This window comes from Lepisma saccharinum, chromosome 2 (genome assembly GCF_977018435.1).
Source record: "Lepisma saccharinum chromosome 2, izLepSacc3.1, whole genome shotgun sequence".
Lineage (NCBI taxonomy): Eukaryota > Metazoa > Arthropoda > Insecta > Zygentoma > Lepismatidae > Lepisma > Lepisma saccharinum.
This window is the reverse complement of record NC_139230.1, coordinates 28,441,741-28,468,760: the sequence shown is the minus strand read 5'-3', so window position 1 is coordinate 28,468,760 and position 27,020 is coordinate 28,441,741. Positions and strand designations below refer to the sequence as shown.

Here is a 27,020-nt window from a genome sequence, read left to right as displayed (position 1 = left end):
ATCTTGCCAACAAAGTTTCTGGGTTGTAGACTCTCCTGCTTGAACAAGGGTTTGTGGGATTACTACATCTTAAGTTGTTAGGTGTAAGAAGTTATTAAAGATTTGGCTATGCATCTTTCTCTTTCCTTTTTTCTTTATGAGCACATACACACAAATACATATATACATATTTCACCTTCTCTGATGCAAGAAAACTGAAAATATTTATTATTATTATTAGTAGTAGTAGTAGGAGGCTGAGCCAATTCCAATACTCTGGTTCCCACTGATGATAATGCTTGAAACTTCTAACAATAAAAAAATTGCTGTAAAATATTAAATAACTATATCGGAATATTTAAATACGCGTAGGTGTCATTTTTTTTTTTGCAAAATCCTATTTCTTCACACAATAATAATAATAATAATAAATAAATGAAAACACTTAATGTTGCATAATTTGTGGACACCTGAAAATAGTCAAACTGTGGAAAAGTATCAGCTTCTATCAGTGAATAAATTCCAACTACATTGATATCGGCTTAACCCTATCTATTATTATTATTAATGTGAACGTGTAAAGAATATGCAATTGTGCTGAGCTGATGTGGTTACTGGTTAACAATTTTCTGAGAGTCCTGTCATTCTGCGAAAAAAAAAAAAAAGTAATAAAACCGATTTCATCTCTCTACGAGAATTAGTTCTCTTGCTATGTTTTTTTTGTTTACATTATGGCAAGTTGGAAATTCGCACACCTGAAAAGTTCCTGTTCCAACAGGCTAACAGGCAGAAGAGGCTTCCGTCCATCCAAAGTTAATGTCAAAGGAAGCTAGTGTATATGTAAATAGTGTAAATTAGTGCATAAATTTATCTAGGAATTATTATGGCAAGTTTTGCACAGATTGACATGTGATGTAACATGATAGCTAGTAATTGTATGAATGTTAGTGAGAATGGTTCTACATTAGCATGCAATGTTAATTGGACATTATCCATTGTCTGGCGCTTCTAACATTGCGCTTTGAGAAATTTGTTCAATTAAATGTCCAATTAACATTGTAGGATAGCATGATATATATTGGTAATTTTAATTGTACTGAAATATCGCAAGTATCATTATCAACAGGGATCTGTAATGGTATCAGAATTAATTTCATTTTGAAGTGGCAGTGATTCAGTCATAGTTTCAACATTCATGCATTTCTTTCCAACTTTACAAAAGTTAAAAAGTAGAAATTTGTCAAAGTTTTATTCTTTGCCTGTTGTTCCAGTGAAATATCATGGGATATTTGACAGCTTGTGGTGGGAGACCCTTTGTTTCTGAACTGAAATATTTATGATAATTCTGAACTGTTTCTTCAATATTGATGATACAAAAACAAAAACTAGTGTTAACTCACCTTTAATTTATGGAGTTGCATTGTCAGTCTTAGTCTTGTATGTGTTTCAGGTGTGGCAGATTGCGTGGGCCCATCCTAAATATGGAAACTTGTTAGCATCTTGTTCATATGATCGGAAAGTAATAATATGGAAAGAAACTGGACAGTGGGTAAAACTCTACGAGTATACCAACCATGACTCATCTGGTAAGTATTGCTCTTAGACCGTCTTTATATTTCATGATATGATGTTTTACCATAGAAAGTGCTTTGTGTCAGGATTTGACAAGTGTGACAGTAATCAATTGAATTTGATTGAAGGATTGGCTATTTTTGTTTACGAAAAAGTTACTTTTTCAGGTAAAGAGTAAAAAATTAACAGTTTCTTTTCTGTACATTCACATGAAAATAATGTTATGTACTCACTGTGGTTTTCTATTTTGTTGAAATGACATAATATTAACATCATGTACCAGATGAACAAATAGTTAAGTGGAAGGAAATACTTATCTTTTCCCCTCCTCCACAATTCAAAATAAATGATTGTATAAATTAAAGTATGTAATTGTAAAATTTCTTGTGCTGTATATTTTGAGAGTGGGTTTTAATTTATTTTATTGCAGTGAATTCTGTTAGTTGGGGACCACATGAATTTGGCCTCATTTTGGCTTGTGGGAGCTCCGATGGTTCCATTTCCATCCTCACTAATACTGAATCGGGCAACTGGGAAGCTAAGAAAATTCCAAATGCACACACAGTAAGTCCATATTCACTCTCATTCATTCATTCATTCAAATATGCTAGAAAGGGAACACAGCTTTTTTCTGCAGTTGTTCTCTTTAGCTTTTTTTATTACAGGAAAATCTTGTTAATATGATATTGGATAATATGAAGTACCCTTTGATTCGAAGTTCTTTACATTCCCCAGCTGATAAGATTTTTAATGTACTCTTTGCAACACCTTATTTGCCTGTCCTGAAAAAAATTAAAGTCCTGAATTTGTAAATTTGACAACATAGCACTTCTGAGCCAACTTTGCAACAGTTTTTCTTTCTAAATGAAGATGCTTTGTGAGAATTTTGTCATTCTTTCACATTCCACCTAGTTAGAAACTCTAAACCAGTAATACTATACACAATTAAACAAAAATTGCAAATAGAATTATGAATGTTGAGAAATTTTAAGTGCAGTTTGAAACACTGAACAGGTTCTCCTCCACCTGGAAAGAATTGCCATCATATTTGAATGCAAGGAAGCAAATTTCTCAAAATTTTAGGTGAAATTTCAGTAACGATACCTTGCACAATACTTGACAATTCTGCAAAGTGCTACTTTTCCTTGATCTGTGGCAAAAAATTGTTCAGAACTCTGGCACATGGTTGTTTCCACAGAGATCAATGTGTTTTACAGAGGTCTCATTGATAATCTCATGGAGCAGTTGGTTAGATCAGGGTAGCTACTCACTGGGAATTCCTGTAATTTCGGGAATTCTGCATGAATTACTGGCTCTGGGAATAATGTGTGGATTTTTCTCCATAGACGTGAAAAATTGAAACTTTTATTAATCCAAATGCCTTGAGATAAGTTTTTCACAGTTTACCTTTTATTTTTATAGACGAAGTAAAGGAAAGCTGTGTTGAAAATAAAACAGAATTCTCTGAATCTGTTTTTTGTTAGTGTCCTTTGCAGAACACTCTATCTAACAGATGGAAGATTATTGCAAGATAAGATATCTTGAAGTTGATTAGTTAAATTTGAGTCTGAAATTCGTATAGAATTATCAATTTTTCGTAGAATAGTATATCTCATATCATTTGTGACTTGTGTATTTTGAGTCTGAGTATGGCAAATATAAACTCTGCACATTAAATATTTTGAATATTTATACAGTGGCATGCATACAAGGTAAGCTACCGAAGCATTGCTGCGTAATGCAATTCGAATTTTGCATAACTCCCAGGATAATTAGTGACGAGAGGCATTTTTGCGGAGCCCGTGAAAGACTAAAATGCTGCAAAGGACTGGCGTGCGGTGTTTTTATCAAGGCAAGCCTGCCGCTTGATGAACTGTTGTTTATTTAAAAATTACATATTCAGTGCTTCAGCTATCTAAATGGTCACCGCACGCTACTGCATTTAATTGAATTCAATTAGAATATTTGTATACTTTGGAATCACACAGATGCTTTATACTGTTAACATATTTGTGTGTGTGTGTGTGAGGGGGAAGGGGGTTAGCAGTAATACTTAAGGTTGTGAAATAGAGAAAACATATGCTTGCACCCTTGAATTTTTGGAAAATTCTCCTTGGAAACCGGGAATTATAGTTGAATTGTATCATGGTCCTAGAGCAGCCACCCTATTAGATGATTACACTGTTTTTCAGTGGCAGCTGAATTCATTCACACCCGAAGGATGCCTTTATATGAAAATAAAAAATATTTTGCTGCATAGTAGCCATTCTGCTCTCAACTGATGCTGCTGTATGGCTGTGCACTAGGCAGCTTTAGTGGTGGTATGTGAAAACCTTCTCTTTGAAATGTTATGTACATAGTCACATCAGTGTCATCATCACATCACATCATACATTCCTCCTATATGATCGATCATTCACATACAATGTGTAGTTCAGGAAATATAACTGTATGGATTTGAATCCATCTTTTTGAATCATGCTGTATTTCAGTATGGATAAATTGAAATATGGATATGGATAATTTTTAATTTGAATTGCTTCGACAAAAGTTTTAACTTAATTCAAAGTAGACACCTGCAGGGGCTGAGCTTATTTAGTGGGAGCTCTTCCATGACACATCACAGGATTTTCTTCGGAACATTGGAGTATTTATTGAGATGCTGCTGCTTAGCTTATCAGCAACTGTTTACAGCTAACCACCATATCTGGTGTTCCTCCCCCTGTGCACAACTTGGGGACTTGCCTGGTAGCATGCAGCTTTGCATCTGGGAATGTGCAGCCTAGGACGAGGCACTGCCTGGCAAGCAAAATGGATCCTAAACTGATAACTTTTCTAGACCTCTGAAAAGTAAGGTAAAGTTCTCTGTGCATATAGCACCGTGCCATTAAGGCACATTTAGGGGATGTGGGGGTAGGGCCCCACACATTCTCGAGCTATGCCATTTTTGGAGGTGATGTGACAGCACCATGCTCCAGCTGCCTTTACCTTCCAGGGTTGCCCCCAGGTACCCATTGGTTTGAGACTGGGTGAGCCCCAGAACTGCTTTATGCAGGGACAAGGCTGGAAAAATTCCGACCTTAGATCATCCAACCTGGGAATCAAACCCGGGTCTCCCACATGCCAGTTAGGCACCCTACCAACTAGACCACCATGGTTTAGACTTCTGCAAGGCTGCTAGCGATGACATTTTTCATAGAAGTAGTTGTAGATAAGTTAGACTCTCTCCTTTCATCTGGTCATTGATTGAATAACATAACCAGATGTCGGGCACCTGTTACTGCCCTCTGACATGACCAATGTTGCCAGTACACCTTGTGATTAAAAAGAAAACACTTTTTTTATGAATGTCATAATTAACTCAATAAATCATCTGTAATGCGTAATAATTTATTACAGTCTCCAAATTAATCGGAACAAGATATTTTTATGCATGATAGAGTCTCAAACTTGACTATGGTTTCATGATGATGAATCTATGACAAATCATGTAATACACATTATATAACAGAAAGAAGAACATATTAGCTATTAAGAAATGTTACGAATATGTAATTTACTGTTTCTGAATAGTGTAATTGATGAATTAGGGTATAAGTACAAAAAAATACATAACGTGTGTAGTTATTGTCATATTTCAATTAATTCGCACGGGACTGTAGACCTCATTTCTGATTGGCCTACTTTATTTGAAATATTTTCTCAACGTTCATACATTTATTAGTGGGCGAATTTGCACACACGTACAGTCCCGTGCAAATTAATTGAAATATGACAATAACTGCACACTTTATGTATTTTTTGTGCTTATACCCTAATTCATCAATCACACTATTCAGAAACAATAAATTACATATTCGTAATATTTCTTAATAGCTAATATGTTCTTCTTTCTGTTATATAATTTGTATTACACGATTTGTCATAGATTCATCATCATGAAACCATAGTCAAGTTTGAGACTCTATCATGCATAAAAATATCTTGTTCTGATTAATTCGCACGGAACTGTATTATTTTATCAATTTAACAAATATTCACTAAGAAACAATCGATACACATAAAAAAATATTGTAAGTGACTCCATAGCTGTCTTTTATCCATGTTTCTTTTTATTTCATACAAAAACTTTTTTTACACCTTAGTGATTTTCCCCCTTACTGAATATTCATGTAGAGAATAATTTTCTTGTTTAATGTTTAAGAAATGTCCACAAAGACAAAGTTAATTCCCGGTGCAAGGTTCATGTCTCCATCGCTTTTTATACAAAAGTTACATACATTCAAAGATTTGGGTTGCATGACTTTTCAGACCCTGTATAACTATACAGTATAAATGGTTGTAATGTCTGTTAGGAACCTTTGTCCAATGTAAGATGCTCACCAATGCTCAAAGTTGACATTTTTTGGTTCTTTAAACTTCGAATTAATGAGTTTTTTCCCCCTGTATGTTTGTTGATTATAGAGACATTCTCTTGCTTAAAATATATTTCCAACTTCTACTTTATTTTCAATATTTTATGTTTGCAAATAGTTCATTCATATTACACGAGGTGGAGCCTTGGCCACCGAGAATAATCCTACAAGGCAACAATTTATTCTCTATATAGACACCATCCCCAAACACACCATGTGTCCAGGTCCAGGGATTGCAATGTGATTTTGTAGATCACACACTACCCTGAAGACGGAGGCAGAATCAGCCTCCGAAATGTTGGTAATTTTAAAAATAACACAGTGGTTAAAAGTCCAAAACTAAGAATTAATTAAAATGGTTTGTAGAGAAAAATATTTTTAAATATTGTAGTGATAAGAAATTGTTCTAACACCAGAATCAGTTTGAATAGAAAATTGGAATGATTATTACTTCTTTGAGCTCTTGAGATTGGTTTTAAGTCCACTTTCTGCACAGATAGGCTAATCCTGACTGACTGGATCTACAGTTTTAAGTGGAATTGAAACCACTATGTGCCTTCACTGGGTATTGAACCTGGGACCCCTTGATTACAAGGCTATGTCTTTACTACTAAACCATCAGGAAGGCCCTATTTTTGCTTCAGTGAAAGAGAAAGTGAGTATGTAACACATGTATGTAACTCTTTATGTTTTGTAACAAAATGTGTTATTTATTTATATTTTTTTACATCTCTTGTAGATTGGATGCAATGCAGTTAGTTGGTGTCCTGCTGTTTCAACTGACTCAATCTTTGATGCATCCTCAATGCAGCACCCTCCGCCCCCGCTTGTGAAAAGAATTGTTAGTGGTGGTTGCGACAACTTAGTTAAAATATGGAAACATGTGTACGGGTACTTGATATTATTTTCATATAATGTGGATTTTTCTATTCACGTAATTAAGATAAGTTTAGTTTGCTCCCGTTCCTATCTGAATGCTAAGTTCTCTTTTATTTTAATGTAGTATTTCCTCCTGTAATTTTAAGAGCACACTGTTGTATTGTTGTGTATGCCTCACATGCAGCTCTCAAATAGTACATAAACCAAATTAGAATATAATAGGTTAAACCATGCAGCTTGATTGTAATTCCTCACACAATTTGGACATTTTGAAACTCTAGACACAACTGTGGTGCACATATATATTATTTGCACCAACCCCAAATGAGGTCATCATCCTTCGCCATTCCTGCCTCTGGCTGGGTGGGCATAGAACTCAAGCCTCTCCATTTTGTCCTGATCTTCCACCACTGCTCTTTTTCACAGTGTTCCAATCTTGTCCTCTTCTCCTAACACTCTTCACTAGCTACTCTTTCCACCGACATCTTGGTCTCCCCCTTGGCCTTATTCTCACCCCATGTCCATTGTAAGCTCTTACTGGTATTCTTTCTGCATCCATCCTCTTCATGTGTCTGAACCATTTCATCTGTGCCTGACCCGGTGGAGGCACAAGTGGTTCGAATCCCACTTTAAAAACTGTAGGTCCAGTCCCGATTAGCCTTACTGTGCATAAAGTGGACTTAAAACAGCAACTCAAACTCATCTGTGCCTGATCTATCCTGTCCTGAAGCCTCACTATCCCCACTGTCTGTCGGATCTCCTCATTCCTTTTTCTATCCCTTCTAGTCTTCCCCAATATACTCCTTAAAAATTTCATCTCCACTGCCTGCATCTTTCTTTTGTCTCTCTCTGTCATTGTCCAAGTCTCTGCAGCTTATGTAATTATTGGTACATAGTATGTGTTATATATTACCTTCTTGAATTTCATAGGTACATCCCTGTTCCATATTAATCTTCGACGTTTTGATATAGTCCACCATCCACTTGTCCTCTTCTGTTTACCTCCTCATCTATTCTTCCACTTCTCTCAATTATACTTCCTAGATATTTGAAGCTCTTTACTACCCTCAACTCTTCCATGTCCATCTTTATTCTTGGTTCTTTTGAAGCTCTGTTTCTTGTTATTAGCACCTCACTCTTTTCTGCACTGAATTTCATTCCTTCTCTTCTGATTTCCTCGTTCCAACTATTAACCTTTTGGATCCCAAGCGTCTCCATCGAGATACCTAAAAGTAAGCCTCACGGTCCCAAGCATCTCGATCGAGAAGCTGGGTCAAGGTCGTAGTTTTTACGTTATAACTTTTCGATTTTTGGCTAGAATTTCGATTTTTTTATATATATTGTTCCTAACACATGTATTTAACAGAAATGTTTCTTGCACCTTTTTTTTCCTTCATGAAAATGGAGGTGAAAAGGCGGGAAAAGGGACTTCTCTTTTGCAAATCTTTTCAAGGGAAAAGATAAATTTCAAACATTTCAACAATTTTTTAAAATAATTTTTTGGGGTTTTCTCCCTTCCCCCTCCATATATACGCCAAATTTGCATAAATTTTGCATTTTGACATTTTTTTTGGGGGGGGGGGGGAGGAAACACATTTTTTGTAAGAAAAGTATTTTCAGGGGATTTCCCCCTTTCCCCCTCCATATATACGCCGAATGTGCATAAATTATATATCGTCTGAATCTGTGATTCATTCTGCGTACAACGGTATATAGTTCATATCTCCAGGGCAAATAGTCTCTGAGCTAAAGTCATTTCAAGTTACCGCTGCATTTTGAAGCTTGAATCAGTGGCATGCCGACCATTCCTTTTGGGGGGTACAACTCAAGTTACATTGGTCATATGATAATAATGCAAATATTTTTGTGTTCCTTACATGTCAGCGATCATTTCCATGTGCATGTCGACACTGTCATGTACTTTTTTTAGGGGGGCGGGAGGGGGCGAAATCCAATTTTTTTAAAAAGAAGTATTTTCAGGGGATTTCCCCCCTTTCCCTCTCCATATATACGCCGAATTTGCATAAATTTCATATAGTTTGAATCTCTGGTTCATTCTGCGTACAACGGTATATCACTCATCTCTCTAGGGCAATTAGTCTCCGATCTACACTCATTTAATTGAAACTCTGCATTTTGCTCAAAATCGGCTCGGGACCGTGAGGCTTACTTGTGAAAATGGCCTTGGGACTCAAAAGGTTAAGCTGTCTCTGTACTTCTTCTTCCCTGTTTCCCCATATTACCAAGTCATCAGCAAACAACGGGACCTTCATATCTTCGTCTCCTATCTTCTTCATCACCTCTTAATTAATTGCATCCATTATAATTATGAAGATCAGTGGGGAAAGAGCTCTTCCCTGTTTTAGTCATTACTTATACTGAACCACTCTGTTCTTCACACAGTTTTGGTTGGATTTGTATGTGCTCTGCACTCTACACACTCTCTCTTCCTCAACTCCTTTCTCTCTTAGAGCCTTCCAAATCTTTGTTCTGTCCATGCCTTTTCTATATCTAGGAATGCCATAATCAAACCATTTCCATACTCGTAGTGCCTTTCCTGAAATTGCCTTATGGTGAACACCAGATCTACTGTTGATCTGCCTCTTCTAAATCCTTATTGTTCCTCTCTCATGTTCCACTCTGTTACTTCCCTTATTCTTTTCTCGAATATCTTCTCATATACCTTTGCTGAGTGGCACATTAGTGTTATTCCTCTGTAGTTTTTACATTCCTTTCTGTCCACCTTCTTGAATACGGGAACTATTAGTCCCTTTGTCCAATCCCTTGGCACTTCTCTCTCTTGCCAGACTGTTTTCAACACACTGTACAGCCACTGCACACCAATCACTCCTGCACCTAGTGTCATTTCCACTGGCACTTCATCTACTCCAGGGCTCTACCTCTCTCCATTCTCATCAGTGCTTCCTCCACTTCTTTCCATGTTAGCCTCCCCGCTGGCGCAGTGGTAGCGCCATTGCCTTGTAATAAGGGGTCCCGGGTTCGATACCCGGTGGAGGCATATAGTGGTTCAGATTCCACTTTAAACTGTAGGTCCAGTCCCGATTAGCCTTACTGTGCATAAAGTAGACTTAAAATGCCAGATCAATCAATCAATCAATCTTTCCATGTTAGATTCAGTTTTCCTTCCTTTTTTCACATTAAGCGATTTCTCAACATTCTCCTTATTTCATCATCCTCTTCTAGAATGTTTCCCCTTACAGCTGTCTCCTCTTTCTCTTCTCCTTTCTCTCACTAATCCATACAGTACTTTCTTGTTCCCGTCTACATCTTCTTCTAGCACTTTGGCCCATTCTTCCATCCACATTCTTCTTTCCTCCTTTACTACTGTTCTTGCCTTTTCTTCTTTTCCACATACTCTTTTCGTGCATTTTGTCATTCACCATTTTTGTTTCTCACTGCCTCTCTAGTTCTTTCATTCCACCATGATGTTTCTTTCTTTTCTTGCTTGTCCTTCCACATACCTTTTCGGCTGCCTCTACTAATTCTGTTTTAAATCTTATCCATTCTGTTTCTACTCCTTTGGGTTCATCTTTTGGCACTTTAGTTTGCAATATTTTTTGATACTTCTTTTTTATCATCTTATCTTTTATGTTCCATCTCCTCATATCTCCTACTAGTAGCCTGTGGTTGCTGTCTAAGTTCTCACTGGGTATTACTTTAATGTTGTTCATTATCTTCTTTACCTCCTTGTTTACCAATATACCGTGCGTCCATTTCGATCTGCAGCCGAGAGATCGGGAGAAGCGTGGCGGGCAGCGCTGATGGAGATGCCGACATTTGCGGCCTGAAATGCCCGCTAATTTTTATGGACATATGCAGACATTTATATAAATATTGCAAAACGAGCACTAACCTGTGTTATAAGAGTATGGTTTTAATTTTAGTAGCTTAGTGACTGTATGTGCCGATGATTTTGACATGCCCACCTCTTGTGAAACGCGGGGTAGAGGTTTGTTTGGAGAACGTTCTAACGCTGCACCAATATCATCGAGTTTTGCTTCGGTTAGAATCCGTCGTTTTTGCTTAGGTGTTTTAAAATTTAACGATACAGTTTCTCGTAATTTAAGGACAAGATGTCTAACCGTATCTCTATGTGGAGTTGAAACGCATGGGAATTTCTGTACAAATTACCTACACACGTCTCGACACGAGTTTGTTTTCACGTAGGTACGTGTCATACATAAAAAAATCTTTGTTCTAACGTGAATCTTGCAGCTGGCATTCCAATCGTCTCACTGACACGTCACACATACACACTACAATAACACAAACAAGTAACTGCAAGTAACCAAGAATAACACTCTTGCGCACAGTACAAAATTAACACGCTCTTGGTTTACATTGCTCGCCACTATATTTACAACTCTGTCTTCATCTAGTCGCGAAGGAACAAAAAACTCGAGCTCGGAGATTTCGGATTGCAAGGAAGCTCACGAACACTATTGACTTTTAACGGTTTCTTCTACAGCGTAATCTTGATACAGTGTTGCACATTCAAAACCTCCAAATGATCCCCATCGGCACAAAACTCTTTCAAGGATATAAACTTAAGCAGGACGTTACTGGTCAAAACTATGATTAAAATGCTTTATTATCTGTGGCTCTTAACATCGTTTCTATAGCGTATTTATTTGTGTATATAAGAGCAGAACTTGGATGAATTACAGAAGAACTTTTGTGTGTTATAACACAGGTTAGTGCTCGTTTTGCAATATTTATATAAATATCTGCATATGTCTATAAAAATAAGCGGGCATTACAGGCCGCAAATGTCGGCATCTCCGTCAGCGCTGCCCGCCACGCTTCTCCCGATCTCTCGGCTGCAGATCGAAATGGACGCACGGTATAATCATCTATTACAGACTTTTGCTTATTATTCCAACTGTATCTTGTAATTTTATGACTGTCATATTTCTTCTTAAACCAGTTATTACCTACTAACAGTCCATTTCTCTTACAAAAGTCCAGTAGCTGCCTTCCCTCCTCATTCCTCTGCAAGTATTTTTGTATACCCTTTCCTGTCTCTTCCCACTTGTGCATTAAAATCACCTTTCACAATTTGCCATTCCTTTCCTACATGTTCTTCCAAGACTTCTTCAAATTCTTCTTTCTCCTCCTTTGTACATCCTGTTTGTCTTGAATTATTTCTCTTACTTCCCTCTTGCATTCATTTTTAGTTTTATTATTCTGTCATTTACCCTTTCTACTTCCTCACTTATTTCCACTTCTGACCACAAATCCAACCCCACTTCTCCTGCCCTCTTCAGTACCTGCCCAGTACAGTTTATAGTCTTTCCTCAATTTAATTTCTCCTCTTCCTTTCCATTTCATTTCACTCATCCCAAAGGTGTCGTCGAGTCCTCTTCTCTTCATTACATTCCCAATTTCTTCAGTCCTTCCTGTTAGTGTTCCAATATTCAATGTTCCTATCCGTAGCCTGTGTCATCCCCAATTTTCAGTCTGGCTTGCTTCTTTCTTTTCTCAAATTTTTGTATGTTTTCGGCTGTCGGCTAATTGGGCCTGTCACCGCCTACACCTGGTTTGTGGGGCTGCCACCTGTGGGTTCTCAGGTACTCCCTTGTTTTTCTGTTAAGGTTCCAAAAGCCTTAGCCTTTCTGGAACCCTCCAGGCCCATAAGGCAGTGGGGGCAAATACTTTTATGGTGTGCACCATGGCAATGCAGTCTAAGGTGCAAGCTTTTGAGCTCCAGCTATGGGACGTGTGTAGGTTCAAGTCTCCTGGGGGGAAGCATAACAACTTTTCTCCTGAGATTTCGGCCTTTGTATGTCACTGGTGGCCATCCACCATTGTGAGGAAATTGGGGAGCTACGAATGAGAAGCGTAACCTGGTTGCGGAAACCTACATCAACGACTCAGGGTTTGTCATGCTGATCATACATCACGTACAGGGTAATCTCCCACCTCTGGTGGGTGTGAGGCCAGCATTCAGTAGGTAGGCACTGGCCCTCATGGGCTGTTACACCATGGGTTATTTAGAAAAGTAGGAAATACTTGGGTTGGAAATTTAATAGTGGCAACTATTAATTTACAAGTGATACAAAAAAGATACCTCTGTGAAACTTTTGTAGAGTCCTTCGATGTAGTCACCAGCATTGTATACAACTGTTGCCATTGATGTCATAGTATTTCTGTAGCAGTGCCTGTTCTGTTGATGGTTTGAATGGAGTGGTCTATTGCCTGAAGAATATCTGGAACAGTTCGGAAGCTTCATCTTTGGGATCAAATCAAAGTCACGGGGGCTGGTAGAGCATCTGCCAGCCCCATCGAGCTAACAAATCAACCACAGGTTGTGCTACATGCGCCCGAGCATTGTCCTGCAACATTATGGGTAGGATTCAGCAGAAAGTGTCCCCTCTTCTTTCGCAATGCAGGTCACAGGTTATGTTCCAAAAATGAACAGTAATACTTCGCATTGACGGTCTGTCCTGGAAGTACATCGAGAATCACCAGAACTTTCACATTAGTGGGGTTCTGACTACACAATGTTAGAGTGCCAACTCCAATGATACTCTGTTCCTCTCATCACTGCGCATGCGCCTAGTGTTGGAAGGAAGAGTCTGTTCACTGGGAGGTAGCTTAGGTATCAAACTAACATGTGGTATAAGTGAGATGCACTGGTTCCATTTCATGGTGTATATACAGCAGTGTTGCCACCCACTATTAAATTTCCAACCCACATCACCCTCAAAATCCACTTGAGAAGTCTTCTGTGTGCCAAACTAAATAATAATGCTTGCATTTGAAAAAAAATATTTTTAAAATATGTTGATAAATAAATGTACACTTTATTCACAGAGAGGAAGAGGACCACTGGGTTGAAGAAACTAAGCTTGAATGCCATTCCGACTGGGTCAGGGATGTTGCATGGGCTCCATCCATTGGTTTACCACGTAGCAACATAGCCAGCTGTTCTCAGGCATGTAAAGAAACAAGCTCCTTATATTAATTTACATATTTACACTCCTGTTTAAAGTGGCACACTGTTTAACAAAGTTGGGTGTGCCATTTTATTCGAAGTGGAATGTACAATTACTCACGTAATTTAATATCTACAGTGGAACCTTGATTTCATGTTTTTTCAGGTGACCAAGTTGAAAAAATTTAAAATCCAGGAAATCTGTTGCATGTTGCTCTACTGGAACTGTGAAGATTGAATGCAGAAAATGTACAGGGTTCCACTGTAAACTAGCAATGGCCACAAAATCCAGATGACTGATATCCAAATAGAACAGATTTGATGAAGGATTTGTAGGTAAAAAAGCCTTACAGTGAAATATGAAAAGGACAAGTAAAGGAATATGTGGATAGCCCATAAAACAGATAAACAATAAAACAATCTGGATAATGCACACATTCAGATAGCCCGATAATCTGGAAAATTCAGATATCAGAATATCCAATATCCAGATAAGGTAAATGCACCAGTGTTCCACCGCTTAGTGACAAAAATCACAGTTTTTATTTTGTACGTTGGACATTAAATTACCTTACTGAAAGATAAAATTCCATCATTAAAATCAAACCTTCATGTAACATTTTTAAAAATTTATTGCTTGTTTCATTGCAAATTGTGACCATAACTATTGTTTTTCTAAAGTGCAGAAAATGTACCAGTGTTAGACACCCCCACAAATGGACTGCACTAGTAATCGACGTACCATGTCCCAGTACACCCCTTCTACTTTCTTGAAGAATAATACAAGTCTTTTAAAAAGTGAAGAAAAGCATTGTTACATGCATGAAGATATAAAATATTGCTTCAAACAGAAAAAACATGTATTTTAGAAGCTCTTGAGGCTCTTGTATGCCAGAAACATTTTCCAAGACGGAACTCTGGAAATGACAAAAAGAAAGTTTAAAATATGCATAAAACCCCTAGTAAAATTAAAAATTCTTGACTGGGATAATGCTTTCAAACTTATATACAAATTTCTTCCCTTGTTTCATAATTTCGTGGGTGTATTCTCATTGAAGCCAGCACCTTTTCAAGCTCGCACATTTCAAACTTGCTGCAAACTACAAAAAAATCGTTGCTCGAGAACTAATTGTCATAGAGAGATGAAATTGGTTTTGTTTTCTTTCTTAAAGATAGGGCTTTTAGCAGAGGTAAAATTTATACACTGTGCCTCCCAATAATTAGTGTTATAAAGGAAGAAGAATAATGTGTTTTTCTTAAATGGTCTCTGTCCCCCCTCAATAGATCAAAGTGAGTGAAAAAAATGTAGTATGTAAAGGTGGTACATTTCTACAGCCATGCAAAGTTTCGTTGAAATCAAACTGATACTTCTTGTGTAAAAAATAACAACATTACATAAAGTGATAGTGTTGCTGGCTTCAGGACAATGTCCAAAATTTCACTTCTAGCACTGCCCCTATGGATGCTGGATACTTCTTGTGTAAAAAATAACGTTACATAAAGTGATAGTGTTGCTAGCTTCAGGACAATGTCCAAAATTTCACTTCTAGCACTTCTGGCCCTATGGATGCTGGATGCACCAAATTTGGAGGGGGAGCACGAGAAAAGACCACTCTATGAGGATATGTAATTTGTGTGCCCCAAGTTTTGGAAGAAATGGAAATTTTGCATAATTACGGAAAATTTTGAACTTTGGGCCTTTGTCCTCACTTTCCTCCTGGACCCTTAATTGTTGGATGTTACTTAAAATGTACTCATTCTTACATTTAGAATTTAAAATTTTCAAAAAGGTGCAGTGGTTGAGCTGTTATAGCCTTTTATCTTCATTTTATCCCATAGTAACAAAGGGAAACAAAGGACTTTTTCAAACAGCGCTTGTTAATAATAGCAACAATGTATATATTGTTTTGTAATTCAAGTATGCCAACCTTCATATGTATACTAAAGATAAAGAAAACAAAGAGAAGTATCATGAGTATTTTTTTAAAAATTGGCACGTTAATTGCTGCCATGTGCTGCTGGTCGAAATATCGACCATCTGAACGCTAAAGGCTTTAGCTTCCACAATACACTCGATGTCCTTAAAATTTACCAAAGGAACGTTTTTCACATTTTCTGTAAACTCAGTTTTTGCCATGTAGTTAAGTACCCGGAGTCAATAAACGACATCTAAATGCGTTCACCAATCTTCGACTGGTAATGCACTAGTAATGGACCGGGGTGGTCAAACACTGGATCCGTGTGTTGTAGGAAGCTGAATTTTAGGCATGACTCATTTTCACTCCATATACTGGTCATTGTTAATGTGAACTAGCCTCCCAGATGGCACAGTGGTAGCATCCTCACCTTGTAATCAAGGAGTCCCGGGTTCGATACCCGGTGGAGGCACATAGTGGTTCGGATCCCACTTTAAACTGTAGGTCCAGTCCCGATTAGCCTTTCTGTGCATAAAGTGGACTTAACCCCTTCTCTGTGAAATTTTCTGACAAAATGGTTTCCCGTTCTGTGTATTTTTTTTTTTTCTGAGTTTGCGTAGTAATATTTTTAAGTAGCTACTGCTTCAGCACAATTCATCCGAGTATCATGGTTCATACATCTTTCTCTTCAGAATAGAACAGGTTTTCAAATGAAACCATGCACATGTGTACATCAAGTATGAGGAAAGAGAAAGCGAGGATAATTCGGGAAATTTTCCTCTGAAAAATCCCTTTTGGTAAATTTGAGCCCATCTGGACCGGCCCTGGATGTAGGTACCCGATTATAATCTACCTTTTTTTTATGTCTGGTGCATAGAAAGGTTGTGTTGTTTCTCCCGAGAGATCTTATCTTACCAGTTAATCTTGTAACAGACAATGCTCCAGTAGACTCACATAAAATGCAACACAGGCAGGGCTTGTGCATAATTTTCCTGGGGGTTCACCAAATTTATGCAAAGTGGACTTATCTAAACCTTTTGAGATACTACACGCTTTGGTTCGTAGAGTTAGTACTGGGAAAATAATCAAATTTTGGCCGGTAGATTACTGACAAAGTTAATTTGCTTTATGTTCAGATAACAGTGACAGCACCAAGGAGTGTGTGTGTGTGTAGGGTATGATCATTTTAATTTATTATAATAAGATTTTCGTATGGTATTGTATTTAGCGGTATCTCAGAATTCAGAAAATATTCTCGCCTCAATTTTGCCTCTTCCACTCTTGCCAACTCTTTTATGGTCCTACCACTGTCAAATAGACTATATTTTTGGAACTGGATCCTGAACCTACAGTTAAAAATACAAATCTCTGCCTGCTAAAATGAGTATGTATCAGTAATCGAACCCAAGACCCCTTGATTACAAGATAATTCTTATATAACTATTCGAAAGTATATCGCTAAATCAAAGCGATTTGATTCTATTCTATGCAATATGTTAACTTCTCACACAGCAATAACTACACTCCTTCCAATATACAATCCACCTCACTCCACTCAACGTATCACCACGCCAAATATATTTCAATAACCAGCCACGCACTTCAAAACAAACTTACAAGTATGGAGACAATGACACTTAACAAAGTCAATTGCGAGCGTCCCCTCGAACACCATCTTGCGCTAGAGTATAACTGATCGCACGAAACCCAAACAACGTTTTGGTCATCTTCTGATGTAAGTGCGTAATGCCTTCATTGTTAGGTTAGGCTTGAATAAAGTGTAAATACTACATTTTTGGTCAAGCATGGTAAAGCTCCGAAAATTGCAGTGTATATATTCTAAGACAACTAAACCTAAAAAGCCTAACATGTCAACGAAAGCATTTAGTCTGACATAAGAAGACCAAAAGGTTGTTTAAGTCTCGTCCGATAAGCGACCCCTGCCCCTTGCGCTATTTTTGACTTTTCGGCTCCTTCCACCTGAATGTTCATCTTAAAGAATAAAACTCTGAATGTGTAGGCAAGTTGTTTTCTATCTTATTTATCTTATTTTTCCCATCATCTTTACTTCTAGCTTTCATTTGAGGTCACCTCTACATTTATATTACAACCTCTTCATTAATTTAATAAGTCTTGTAAAATATAAATAATACAAAGATAATGCCAAATGAATTCAAATTGAAACACATAGGGCAACACTGGAAGAGAGAAGAGCATGGTTCACTCCAGCTCGCTGGTGATCCTACGAACTGCGCATGTCCGTTTTGACGTGACGACCTTCCTGGAGTATCCAACTGCATGTATTTTCGCCATATGTATGCGTCGAGCTTCTGCTTGCCGTCCTATGCTTTTAGCATGGTAGGGGTTGCCTTGCGAAGGTTCAGCGGAGACTTTGCACGAAATGGAACTAGAGGGGAGCTTAGTGGCTCTGGCCCGCGGTTTCTCCTTCTCACTAAGAGAATTTGGCACTCTACGCTTATGAACATCTCAGTTATTGTTTATTTTGTATATTACTGGGGGTTCACTGCACATTTGCACTATACAGCCAACCGCACCTGATCCAACATTCATTGTGCCCAATTATCTCCAGACTTTTGCTGATGCCAGTTTGACTGGTGTCAAGACTCTTCAAGTTTCGCTTGCAATAAGCGAGAGATTGTTTGGCTTTCCATAGGTCTCAGTGCAAACAGGTTTCTCATGAACTAGAATTGTAATAATTTCCTGGAAGAGCAATGACTGTGCACAATTGAAAGAAAGTATCATTATCTTAAATCCTTTTTTGTGAAAATGTTTTCATGTTTTATTTTCCTTCTCACAACATGCATCATGTGCATAACAGGTTGTATAACTACCAGGATAAATTGTGTTACCGTCTCCTAGGCACCTTTGTGTCCGTTTGAGCTCCGTTTAAGCTGAAAATTGATGCAAATTCAAAAAACGACCCTTTTCCCGGGAACTGTGAAAGGTAGTTATATCAAGAGTTGACTGTGTATATATATATAAATCAAATAAGGTAAAAGGAAACACTCACCGGACAGTAGGAAAATTCAAAATTTTCGCTAATTTATAGCATCATCTCACACCGATGATGCTATAAATTAGCGAAAATTTTGAATTTTCCTACTGTCCGGTGAGTGTTTCCTTTTACCTTATTTGATTTTTACTTAGCCCTTTTGGCCCTCCTTGCTTTTATCCATTATATATATATATATATATATATATATATATATATATATATATATTTAAAAAAAAACTGGAATTTTTGACGTGGCTGCTAAGAATTTCCACATTAACGTTCCACTGCTTCTTGATCTTGTGTGATTTGCAAAGCAAGAACTGTATGTATCATTCACATGCATTTCCACATTTTGTAAGAAGTTTAATATTCAGTAGTTACTCTCAAACCCATTACATTTTTATTAAAAAATAACAGTCTTGTTGATATGTGTAATTAATTCCATCCTAGGTATATACTAGTTGGCACTGCACTGTAAAGAAAATCTGCCTTTGACAAGAGGTGAACCCAAGACCATTGGCATGTTGGGAAGTTATCATACCGACTTGACCACAACGTCATGTCCACAAAGCATTTAATTTGCCCACTTAGGCTTTTGTAAAAAAAAAAAAACAACTATTATACGACTTTATATGTTATTTGACAATAAATGCAAGTTTAGGTATTTAAGGGAAGTGTAGGGCAGTAGGGATCATGCACAGAAAAGCCTGTTTTGGCCTGGCCTTCATACAATTCACACACAGGAAGTTAGTTCCTTGATCGCTCTGCGATAGGACGTTACCAAAAGGGTCGTGGAAGTGTGATCTCTGCCTCAATGTGTAGCATCCATGAAACGATATATGACATCACACATTAGTTCAATCACATGGATCCACAATCGAAACCTCCTTGCAGTGGAGAGACGAGTAATTTTGTAAGCAAGGGATGTGTTTGTCGGGTGGGGAGGGGGGGGGGGTGATAGTCTTTCAATTTTTAAGAAACGTTTGTCTGTGGAAAGTGAATGATGAGTGCAGTGATACAAAGTCGATATCTTCTTCGCTCACTGCATGCATACAGCGCCTGAAACTACACAATCTTTCAAAGTATGAATTAATATAAATCATTATTATTTTAATAGAAACGAAAGGAATATAAATGGCAAACTGAAAGAAATGTCACCCTTTGAAATGACAACTTGACACTGCGTTACTAACAAATTCAGCATTAACACTTGCATCTGTGTTTGGATTTAGAGGCAAGATTTAATAGCACAGTAAACCAGTGATGCACTAAGCATAAAATATAGTTCCATCAATTCAATGCAAACACTAGTTTTAAATTATACACTGTTTATTGTTTCTGTTATTACATTTATTTTATTCGTCTCATTTTATGGTTTCAGATTTATTAAAGTAGTTTTGTATTGAGCAGTTTCAAAACAATTTGCAATTTGTATTAAAAATTAAAACATTTGTCATCAAATACGCAATAAATATTTCACAGACTTTCATTAATTCGCATTCTATCATTTTAAAGTGGTAACTACTGTAGTTATTAGGGCTCAGCCGATACCACTTTGAACCGATACTGACACCGATGCCGATACTCTTACTGATTCCCACCAATACCGATACTTGAAAATTGCAATAATTAAAATTTGTTCAAAATATTAATCCATGTTGGTGTGTAAATATTCTTCTCCACTCATATTCTTCAATTTTCCAAGAAATTTGCATTAGAATATTCAAGAATTACATCAGAATATTAAAATAGATGTTATGTAATCACAAAATATAGTTTTTCGTGCGAAATTGGTGCATAATCAAAAGAAAGTTGGAATTTTGCATAATTTCTAGGATAATTAGATTCTCCAAGAGAGTTTGTGGAATTTTTAAGGACCACATAAAATATCAATATGACGGAAAAGTATCAACTGGTATTCATAGATGAATTCCAACCGATACTGATACCACTGGTATCGACCAATACCGATACATCGGCATCGGTTCAGTGCTAGTAGTTATATATAAAGTCATTTTAACTCTCTCCACAGAGCTTTTTGTCAACCACAAATTTCTTTTGGTTCTTGCCATAGACAAAAAAAAACAAGGTGTGTAAAGGGAGACTTGTATTCTAGCAGTATGTGGAGGAGACAACAAAGATCTTACTTACTTACTTAGTCGCGTCGTCTTCTACCTGCCGGTGTCGAGGGGTTACAGAGAGCTCTCCAGACATTTCTGTCCAACGTCTTTTCCTGTGCCTCTTTCCATCTTATGCTTCGTTTCTCCAAAATCTCTTTGACACTCATATTCCATGTCTTTCTTGGTCTTCCTTTTGGTCTTGTTCCTTGTGGACGTGCTTCCCATATCTGCTTTGGCAGTCTCGTCTCACTCATTCTGCTCAAATGGCCGAACCATCTGAGTTGATTACGTTCAACTGTTTCTTGTAGTGGCTGAGCATTTAAAGATTGCCGGATGGTTTGATTCCTTATCCGATCTTTCCTGGTTTTCCCACTTATTCTTCGAAGGTACCTCATTTCCATTGTTTGTACACTTTGCAGGTGTTTTCCAGTCATTGTCCAATTTTCACTGATATATTTAAGTGTTGGTATATAAATTGTTTTATATACAGTGAATTTTGTTTGGGTAGATATTTATTTTTTGCCTATAAATCCTCGGTTTATCATTTGATACAGCTTTCCTGTCTTCATGATTCTATCTCTTATTTCTTCCTCTTCTTTTCCTTGACTGTTTATAATTACTCCAAGATACTTGAAATTTGTCACTTGTTCTAAAGGTTTGTTATTCAGTTTTATCTTATGGTTTGTCTTTTCTCTGCTAATTATCATTGTTTTAGTTTTTTCTGTATTTATTTCCATATTCTTTTTCTTTAATTCTTCATTAAGAATATTTAGGTTATATTGTAAACTAGCCTGTGTATTAGCTATTAGTATATTATCATCAGCGTATATGAGCTCTGTTAGTTTAATTGATTTCATATTCCAGTATCCTACATGAAATTGTTTCATTTTTATATGGCATTCCTTTATTACATCATCTAATAAGATTATAAATAGATATGGTGATAGTATATCTCCCTGTTTAACTCCTGTTGTTATTTCAAATTCCTCTGACTGGTGGTTTCTCGTCCTCACGTATCATCTGCATCTTTTGTACCAACTTTGGATTGCTTTAATTAGGTTTTTATCCACTCCTTTCTTCTAAAGATTTCCATATCTCATTCCAAGGAACTCTGTCAAAAGCCTTTTGTAGATCTACAAAACATACATGTGCCTTTTTATTGTATTCTATTGTCTTGTCTGTTATTTGTTTGAAGGTGAAAATATGGTCTTGTACACTTCTTGCTGGTCTAAAGCCTGCTTGACTTTCTTCTAATTGCTCTTCGACATATTTTCTGAGTCTGTTCTCCAGGATTCTTGAATATATCTTCCCTGGCACACTGAGCAATGAGATTCCCCGATGGTTTCTGCATTCTCTATTATCCCCTTTCTTGAAGATTGGGATTATTACTGATATCTCCCATTCCTTCGGTACAGTTTTCTTTTCCCATATAACATTCAGTAGGTTCAAAAACAGTTGCTCTCCAGCATTTCCCATGTATTTAAGCATTTCTGGTGTTAAACCATCATGTCCACTAGCCTTACCTAACTTAATTTTCTTTAATGCTGCTTTTAATTCTTCTACTTTGATATCGTTTATTTCCTCTTCTTCATCCTCCATTTCTGTATCTTCTGTTCTTTCGTTTCCTGCTTGAACCTCCATCCTGTTAGTTTGTGTTTCATCCTTCAGCAATTCTTCGAAGTATTCCTTCCATCTTTGCATGATTTCTTCTGGTTTTGTTCTTAGTTTACCATCTTTTCCTTTTATGTATTTTAATGGGCTTTCTTTATCTTTTCTCATGGTCTTTAAAACTTTGTAGAATAGTTTTTGATTTTCTCGGCTGTTCTCTTCCATACTTTCCCCAAATTTTCTCCACGAGTTCTTTTTAGCCTCTAACACTTTCTTTTTAACTATATCCCTTTGCCTCCTATACTCTTCGAAGCTTTCTAAATCATTAACTGATAGGTACTTTTTCCACAGTATTTTCTTGTGCGTGACTTCTTCTTTCAGCTCATCTGTCCACCATGCCGTTCTTTTCATTTTGTTTCCAATGTATGTTGTCCCGCAGCTTTCCTCTGCAGACTGTAGCAAAATCTTCTTAAATTCATCCCACAACTTATCTACATCTCTTTCTTCCTTTTCATGTTTCTCTTGTATCTTTGCTTCTATTAGTTGCTGATATTTTTCTTTAACTTTTGTATCTTTTAATTTGTATGCCTTTATTCTTATTTTGTTTTGTTTTTCCTGTCTTCTTTTCCCTTTAGTTTTTAGCACTCTACTTCTTTGTACTACTCTTTCCATTATTAATAGTTTATGGTCACTCCCAATTTCCGCCCCTCTTTTGACTCTGGCATCTCTTATCTTTCTCATCGTATTTCTCTCTACTATGAAATAGTCAATTATAGATTTTTCCCTTCTTGTTGGTTCTTCCCTAGTGTATTTATGGATTTCTTTATGTGGGAATTTAGTATTTACCACTACCATGTCATTTGTTACACATAATTCTAAGATTCGTGTACCATTATCATTTAATGTCTCTTCTCCATGTTGTCCTATTACCTGTCTCCATTCTTCCGTATTGTTTCCTACTCTTCCATTTAGATCTCCTACTATCAGTACTTCTTCCTTTCTTTCATCTATGATTTTCTGTAGTGAATCATAGAACATGTTTTTATTCTCTACTGTATCATCTTCATTTGGACCAAAGTGCCACCCCTCCTCTAGCTCTTTCCATTCTCGGTACTCCACTATATATCAGTACATATCCGTCATCTAACTCAATTTCTCCATTTCCTTTTTTCTTGGTTTCAGTTAGGGCTAAATATTTTACTTTGGTGTTCTTAATTTCTTTTACTATTTCAACTTCTTTTCCATTAAGGCCTCTGATGTTCCAAGTTCCAAAAGTCGTATACCTTAGTCCTCGCCAATTGTCTTTCCTGTAGATCCGTCCGGCCAACTCTCTGTCTTTTCTTTTAATCATCTTTATTTAAGAAGTGTAGGTGATTGGCCTGCAGCTTCCTAGCATAGTGAAGGGGCTGCCTTCTTATTGCTGCTATGCCAGCAATGGGGTTTGGATGTTTCTCCCCTTTTCTTTTGTGGGCTCTATGCTCCAACCTCCACTTCCTTGGAGGACCTGGGATTTTCTTATAGGGGTTTACTCCCCTTAGAAGGATCGGCTTCTCTGTGGGTTTACTCCCCTTAGAAGGATCGGCTTCTCTGTGCCTAAGAGTTCCTTCCACCCTTTGGTTTTCTGTTGGGGTGACCTTCCCCTAGCCTTTGGAGATCCCTCTCCTCCCTGCAAGGCAGTAGGGGCAGTGCTTATTTCATGGCGGCACTTTCTCGCCATGTCGTAGTGCTGTTATAGGGCTTTTCTGGGATTTTATGAGGATGATCTTGCCATAATCCTTCCTCCCCAGACCTCAACAGCACTACCGCCTCGGTCCGGGACTGCTTATTTGGTATTTCCTTATTCGCAGCTAACCACCATATCTGATGGCCGTTTGCTATCCGCCACCTGCGACCCGCCCAGTAGCTGAGGCTCGCCCTGGGGACAACAAAGATGAAAGGTGTAAATTACAGGAGAATATAAAATCTGGGAATATTCTATAACTAGAGGCATGCATATTTTGTTTTTGGTGGAAACATGAAATGTGAAACAACATACTGTAATGTTCTTCTTCATGTTTTATGGAAGGTCTGACAAAACATGATTTTCCTACCATGTTTTGTCATGAAATGATGTGATATAAGCATCAAAATATGAAATAAATGCTTAAACACAAAATCTAATGTTTGTTTACTGACATATCACTTTCAGAAGTCTGAATTATCCTGTAAGTTGTGCAGAATCAAGGAAAATTGATTAATTGTTCTGCAAAAGTGTGAGAAGCAAGAATGCTCTCCTTTACACATGAATAAACTGTGATAACTACGTAAATGTGCTGTTCAAATCAAGTGTTTATTTTGTGTACTAAGTGTATTTTTAAAATTGAATTTAAGATTGTATTCACCATTTTAACTCTGAAATGCCATTTTATAGACCGCTTTTGATCCCAGTGTGCCCAGCCCAGTTTTTTTTATGAAATCTTGATTTTTATTGGGACCATGCCACACAGAGGTACTCTTATCTGTATTGTCTGATAATGTCATATCTGTAAAAAAAATGCTGAAAATTCTACTGATGTGATATATTTTAGGGATGGGACCGATTAATCGGTACTCTATCGGTATCGGCCGATATAGGCATATCGGTGTATCGGTTTATCGATAAAATTACCAATTATTTTACCGATCCGATATATCAATAAATATCTGATAAATTAGTGCAAAATTCTGCCATTTTGTTGTAATTTTTATGGATAACCTCCATGCTCTACTTTCTAAAAAAGTAAATGTCTAAATATGCAACTTCTTTTGCACTGCAGTCACCTTGAAACAATTTATTAAGGAGGTCAATGAACTTTTTAGGTTCTTCAAGGACCATTTCTAATTTTATATTGGATCGGTAGAATATCAGTTATCGGTATCGGTAAATTTTATATCGGTACTTTATCGGTATCAGACAAAATTTCATATCTTCCCATCCCTAATATATTTATAAATAGCCTGTAATGTGCTCAAAATGTTTCATTGTTATTAATTTGTTCTTCATAGGATCGCCGTGTAATTATATGGACCAGTGAAAATTATACCTCATGGACTTCAAAAATAATGCATACCTTTGAAGATGTTATTTGGAATGTTAGTTGGGCCTTAACTGGAAATATCCTATCAGTGTCTGGAGGAGACAACAAAGTAAGTTTGAATTTTTATTCTAATATCTAAAATAATGAAAATCAGGTAGCCAGCTTCCACAGTGTAGTGGCTAGCATAGCACTCTGCGAAGCAATGATCCTGAGTTGAAATTGCAGATAATGTTAGCTTGAGTTCCATTTTACAGTCATATTTCGTTGAATCTCCAAATACTTGTAAATCCTAGGTATTGGTTCTGAAATGGCACAGTGTTCTGAGGCTTAACTCAAAACCAATTAGAGTGACACAAAATGCCTCTCTGCTTTGTAATCAATGGTTCTTGGGTTTGATTCCTGATGGGAAACATGAACAGTGGTTCATATTTCACTTTATAAATTGTAAATCCAGTGCAAATTAGCCTATCTGATCATAGAGAGCTTGTTTAAATGTGGAGATTGTTTTAATTTTGGTGTAAAACACAAACAACAAATGATGTGTGCAAAAAATTTATGGTGCAGAAACTACATACCTTACTCTACTTTTCCACATAAACGCCCTACCCATTCAAGCACTTATCATAGCTTGATACCAGTTTGTTGATACAGTCATTTTACTCGGTTGTGCCGCCAATGTATTCAACTATGTAGTGACAGCGTCCTTGAGTTCATCAGCTATGGCAAAGTGCTTTCTGGAAAGAAGAAACATTCGAGTGAGCAGCAAGATGGTGCAGATGTGTATGACCCACATTTGTGACAGAGGCCTTACAGACAAAGATGGATGAAGCAATTCAGGCTGACTGACGTTTCATGTTAGACATTCTGCGTGAATGTTTTCCTGCAATTTCACGATCTCTTCTTCACGAAATTGCTTCAATACACCTTCGGTACATGAAAACCTGTGCCAGGTGGGTCCTTCGACTGCTGACTGAGGAGCATACTGTCACTACATGGTTGAATACATTGGCACAAGGATGGTATAAACAAACTGGTATCACACTATAATAAGTGCTTGAATGGGTATAACGAATATGTGGAAAAGTAGAGTAAGGTATGTAGTTTCTGTACCATAAATTTTTTCCCCACATAATTTGTCATTTGTGTTTTACACCAAAACATTATTGACATCCATTCAAAATTATTTACCAATATCAGAGTTAATCAGAATTGGTTTAAATTTAAACATGCAGTACTTGTTGATTATTTAAGAAATCTTTGTATCCTGTGACATATGCAAAATGCTAACTAGCATTCGTGAGACATATCATTTCGATATTAGAAAAAATAACAAATTTGTCATTAATTTTCTGTCAAAAGTCACTTTCATGATTTTAATATTGTGATTGTAAATGAATGTGAATAGTTTTATCATGTTTTTTTAAAGTTGCTTCAGTGTTTCGGTAGCTAGAAATTAGCATGTAAACTTAAGGCAAAAATTTATAACTATATAAGTACTATA

General features: G+C 37.0%; 1 protein-coding gene across 2 annotated transcripts in view; it reads left to right on the top strand.

The window, feature by feature from the left end:
• The window catches only part of Sec13 (nuclear pore and COPII coat complex component secretory 13), a 42,936-nt gene that overhangs the window by 14,149 nt on the left and 1,767 nt on the right, over nucleotides 1-27,020 (top strand). Inside the window, exons 4-8 of one of the 2 annotated variants that reach the window (XM_083117199.1) lie at nucleotides 1,430-1,565; nucleotides 1,982-2,115; nucleotides 6,706-6,857; nucleotides 13,683-13,803; nucleotides 25,488-25,628. In XM_083117199.1, coding sequence (XP_082973325.1) covers nucleotides 1,430-1,565; nucleotides 1,982-2,115; nucleotides 6,706-6,857; nucleotides 13,683-13,803; nucleotides 25,488-25,628 — 684 coding nt within the window. The remainder of the gene's footprint in view (nucleotides 1-1,429; nucleotides 1,566-1,981; nucleotides 2,116-6,705; nucleotides 6,858-13,682; nucleotides 13,804-25,487; nucleotides 25,629-27,020) is intronic. The other variant, XM_083117200.1, reaches the window with a different exon arrangement.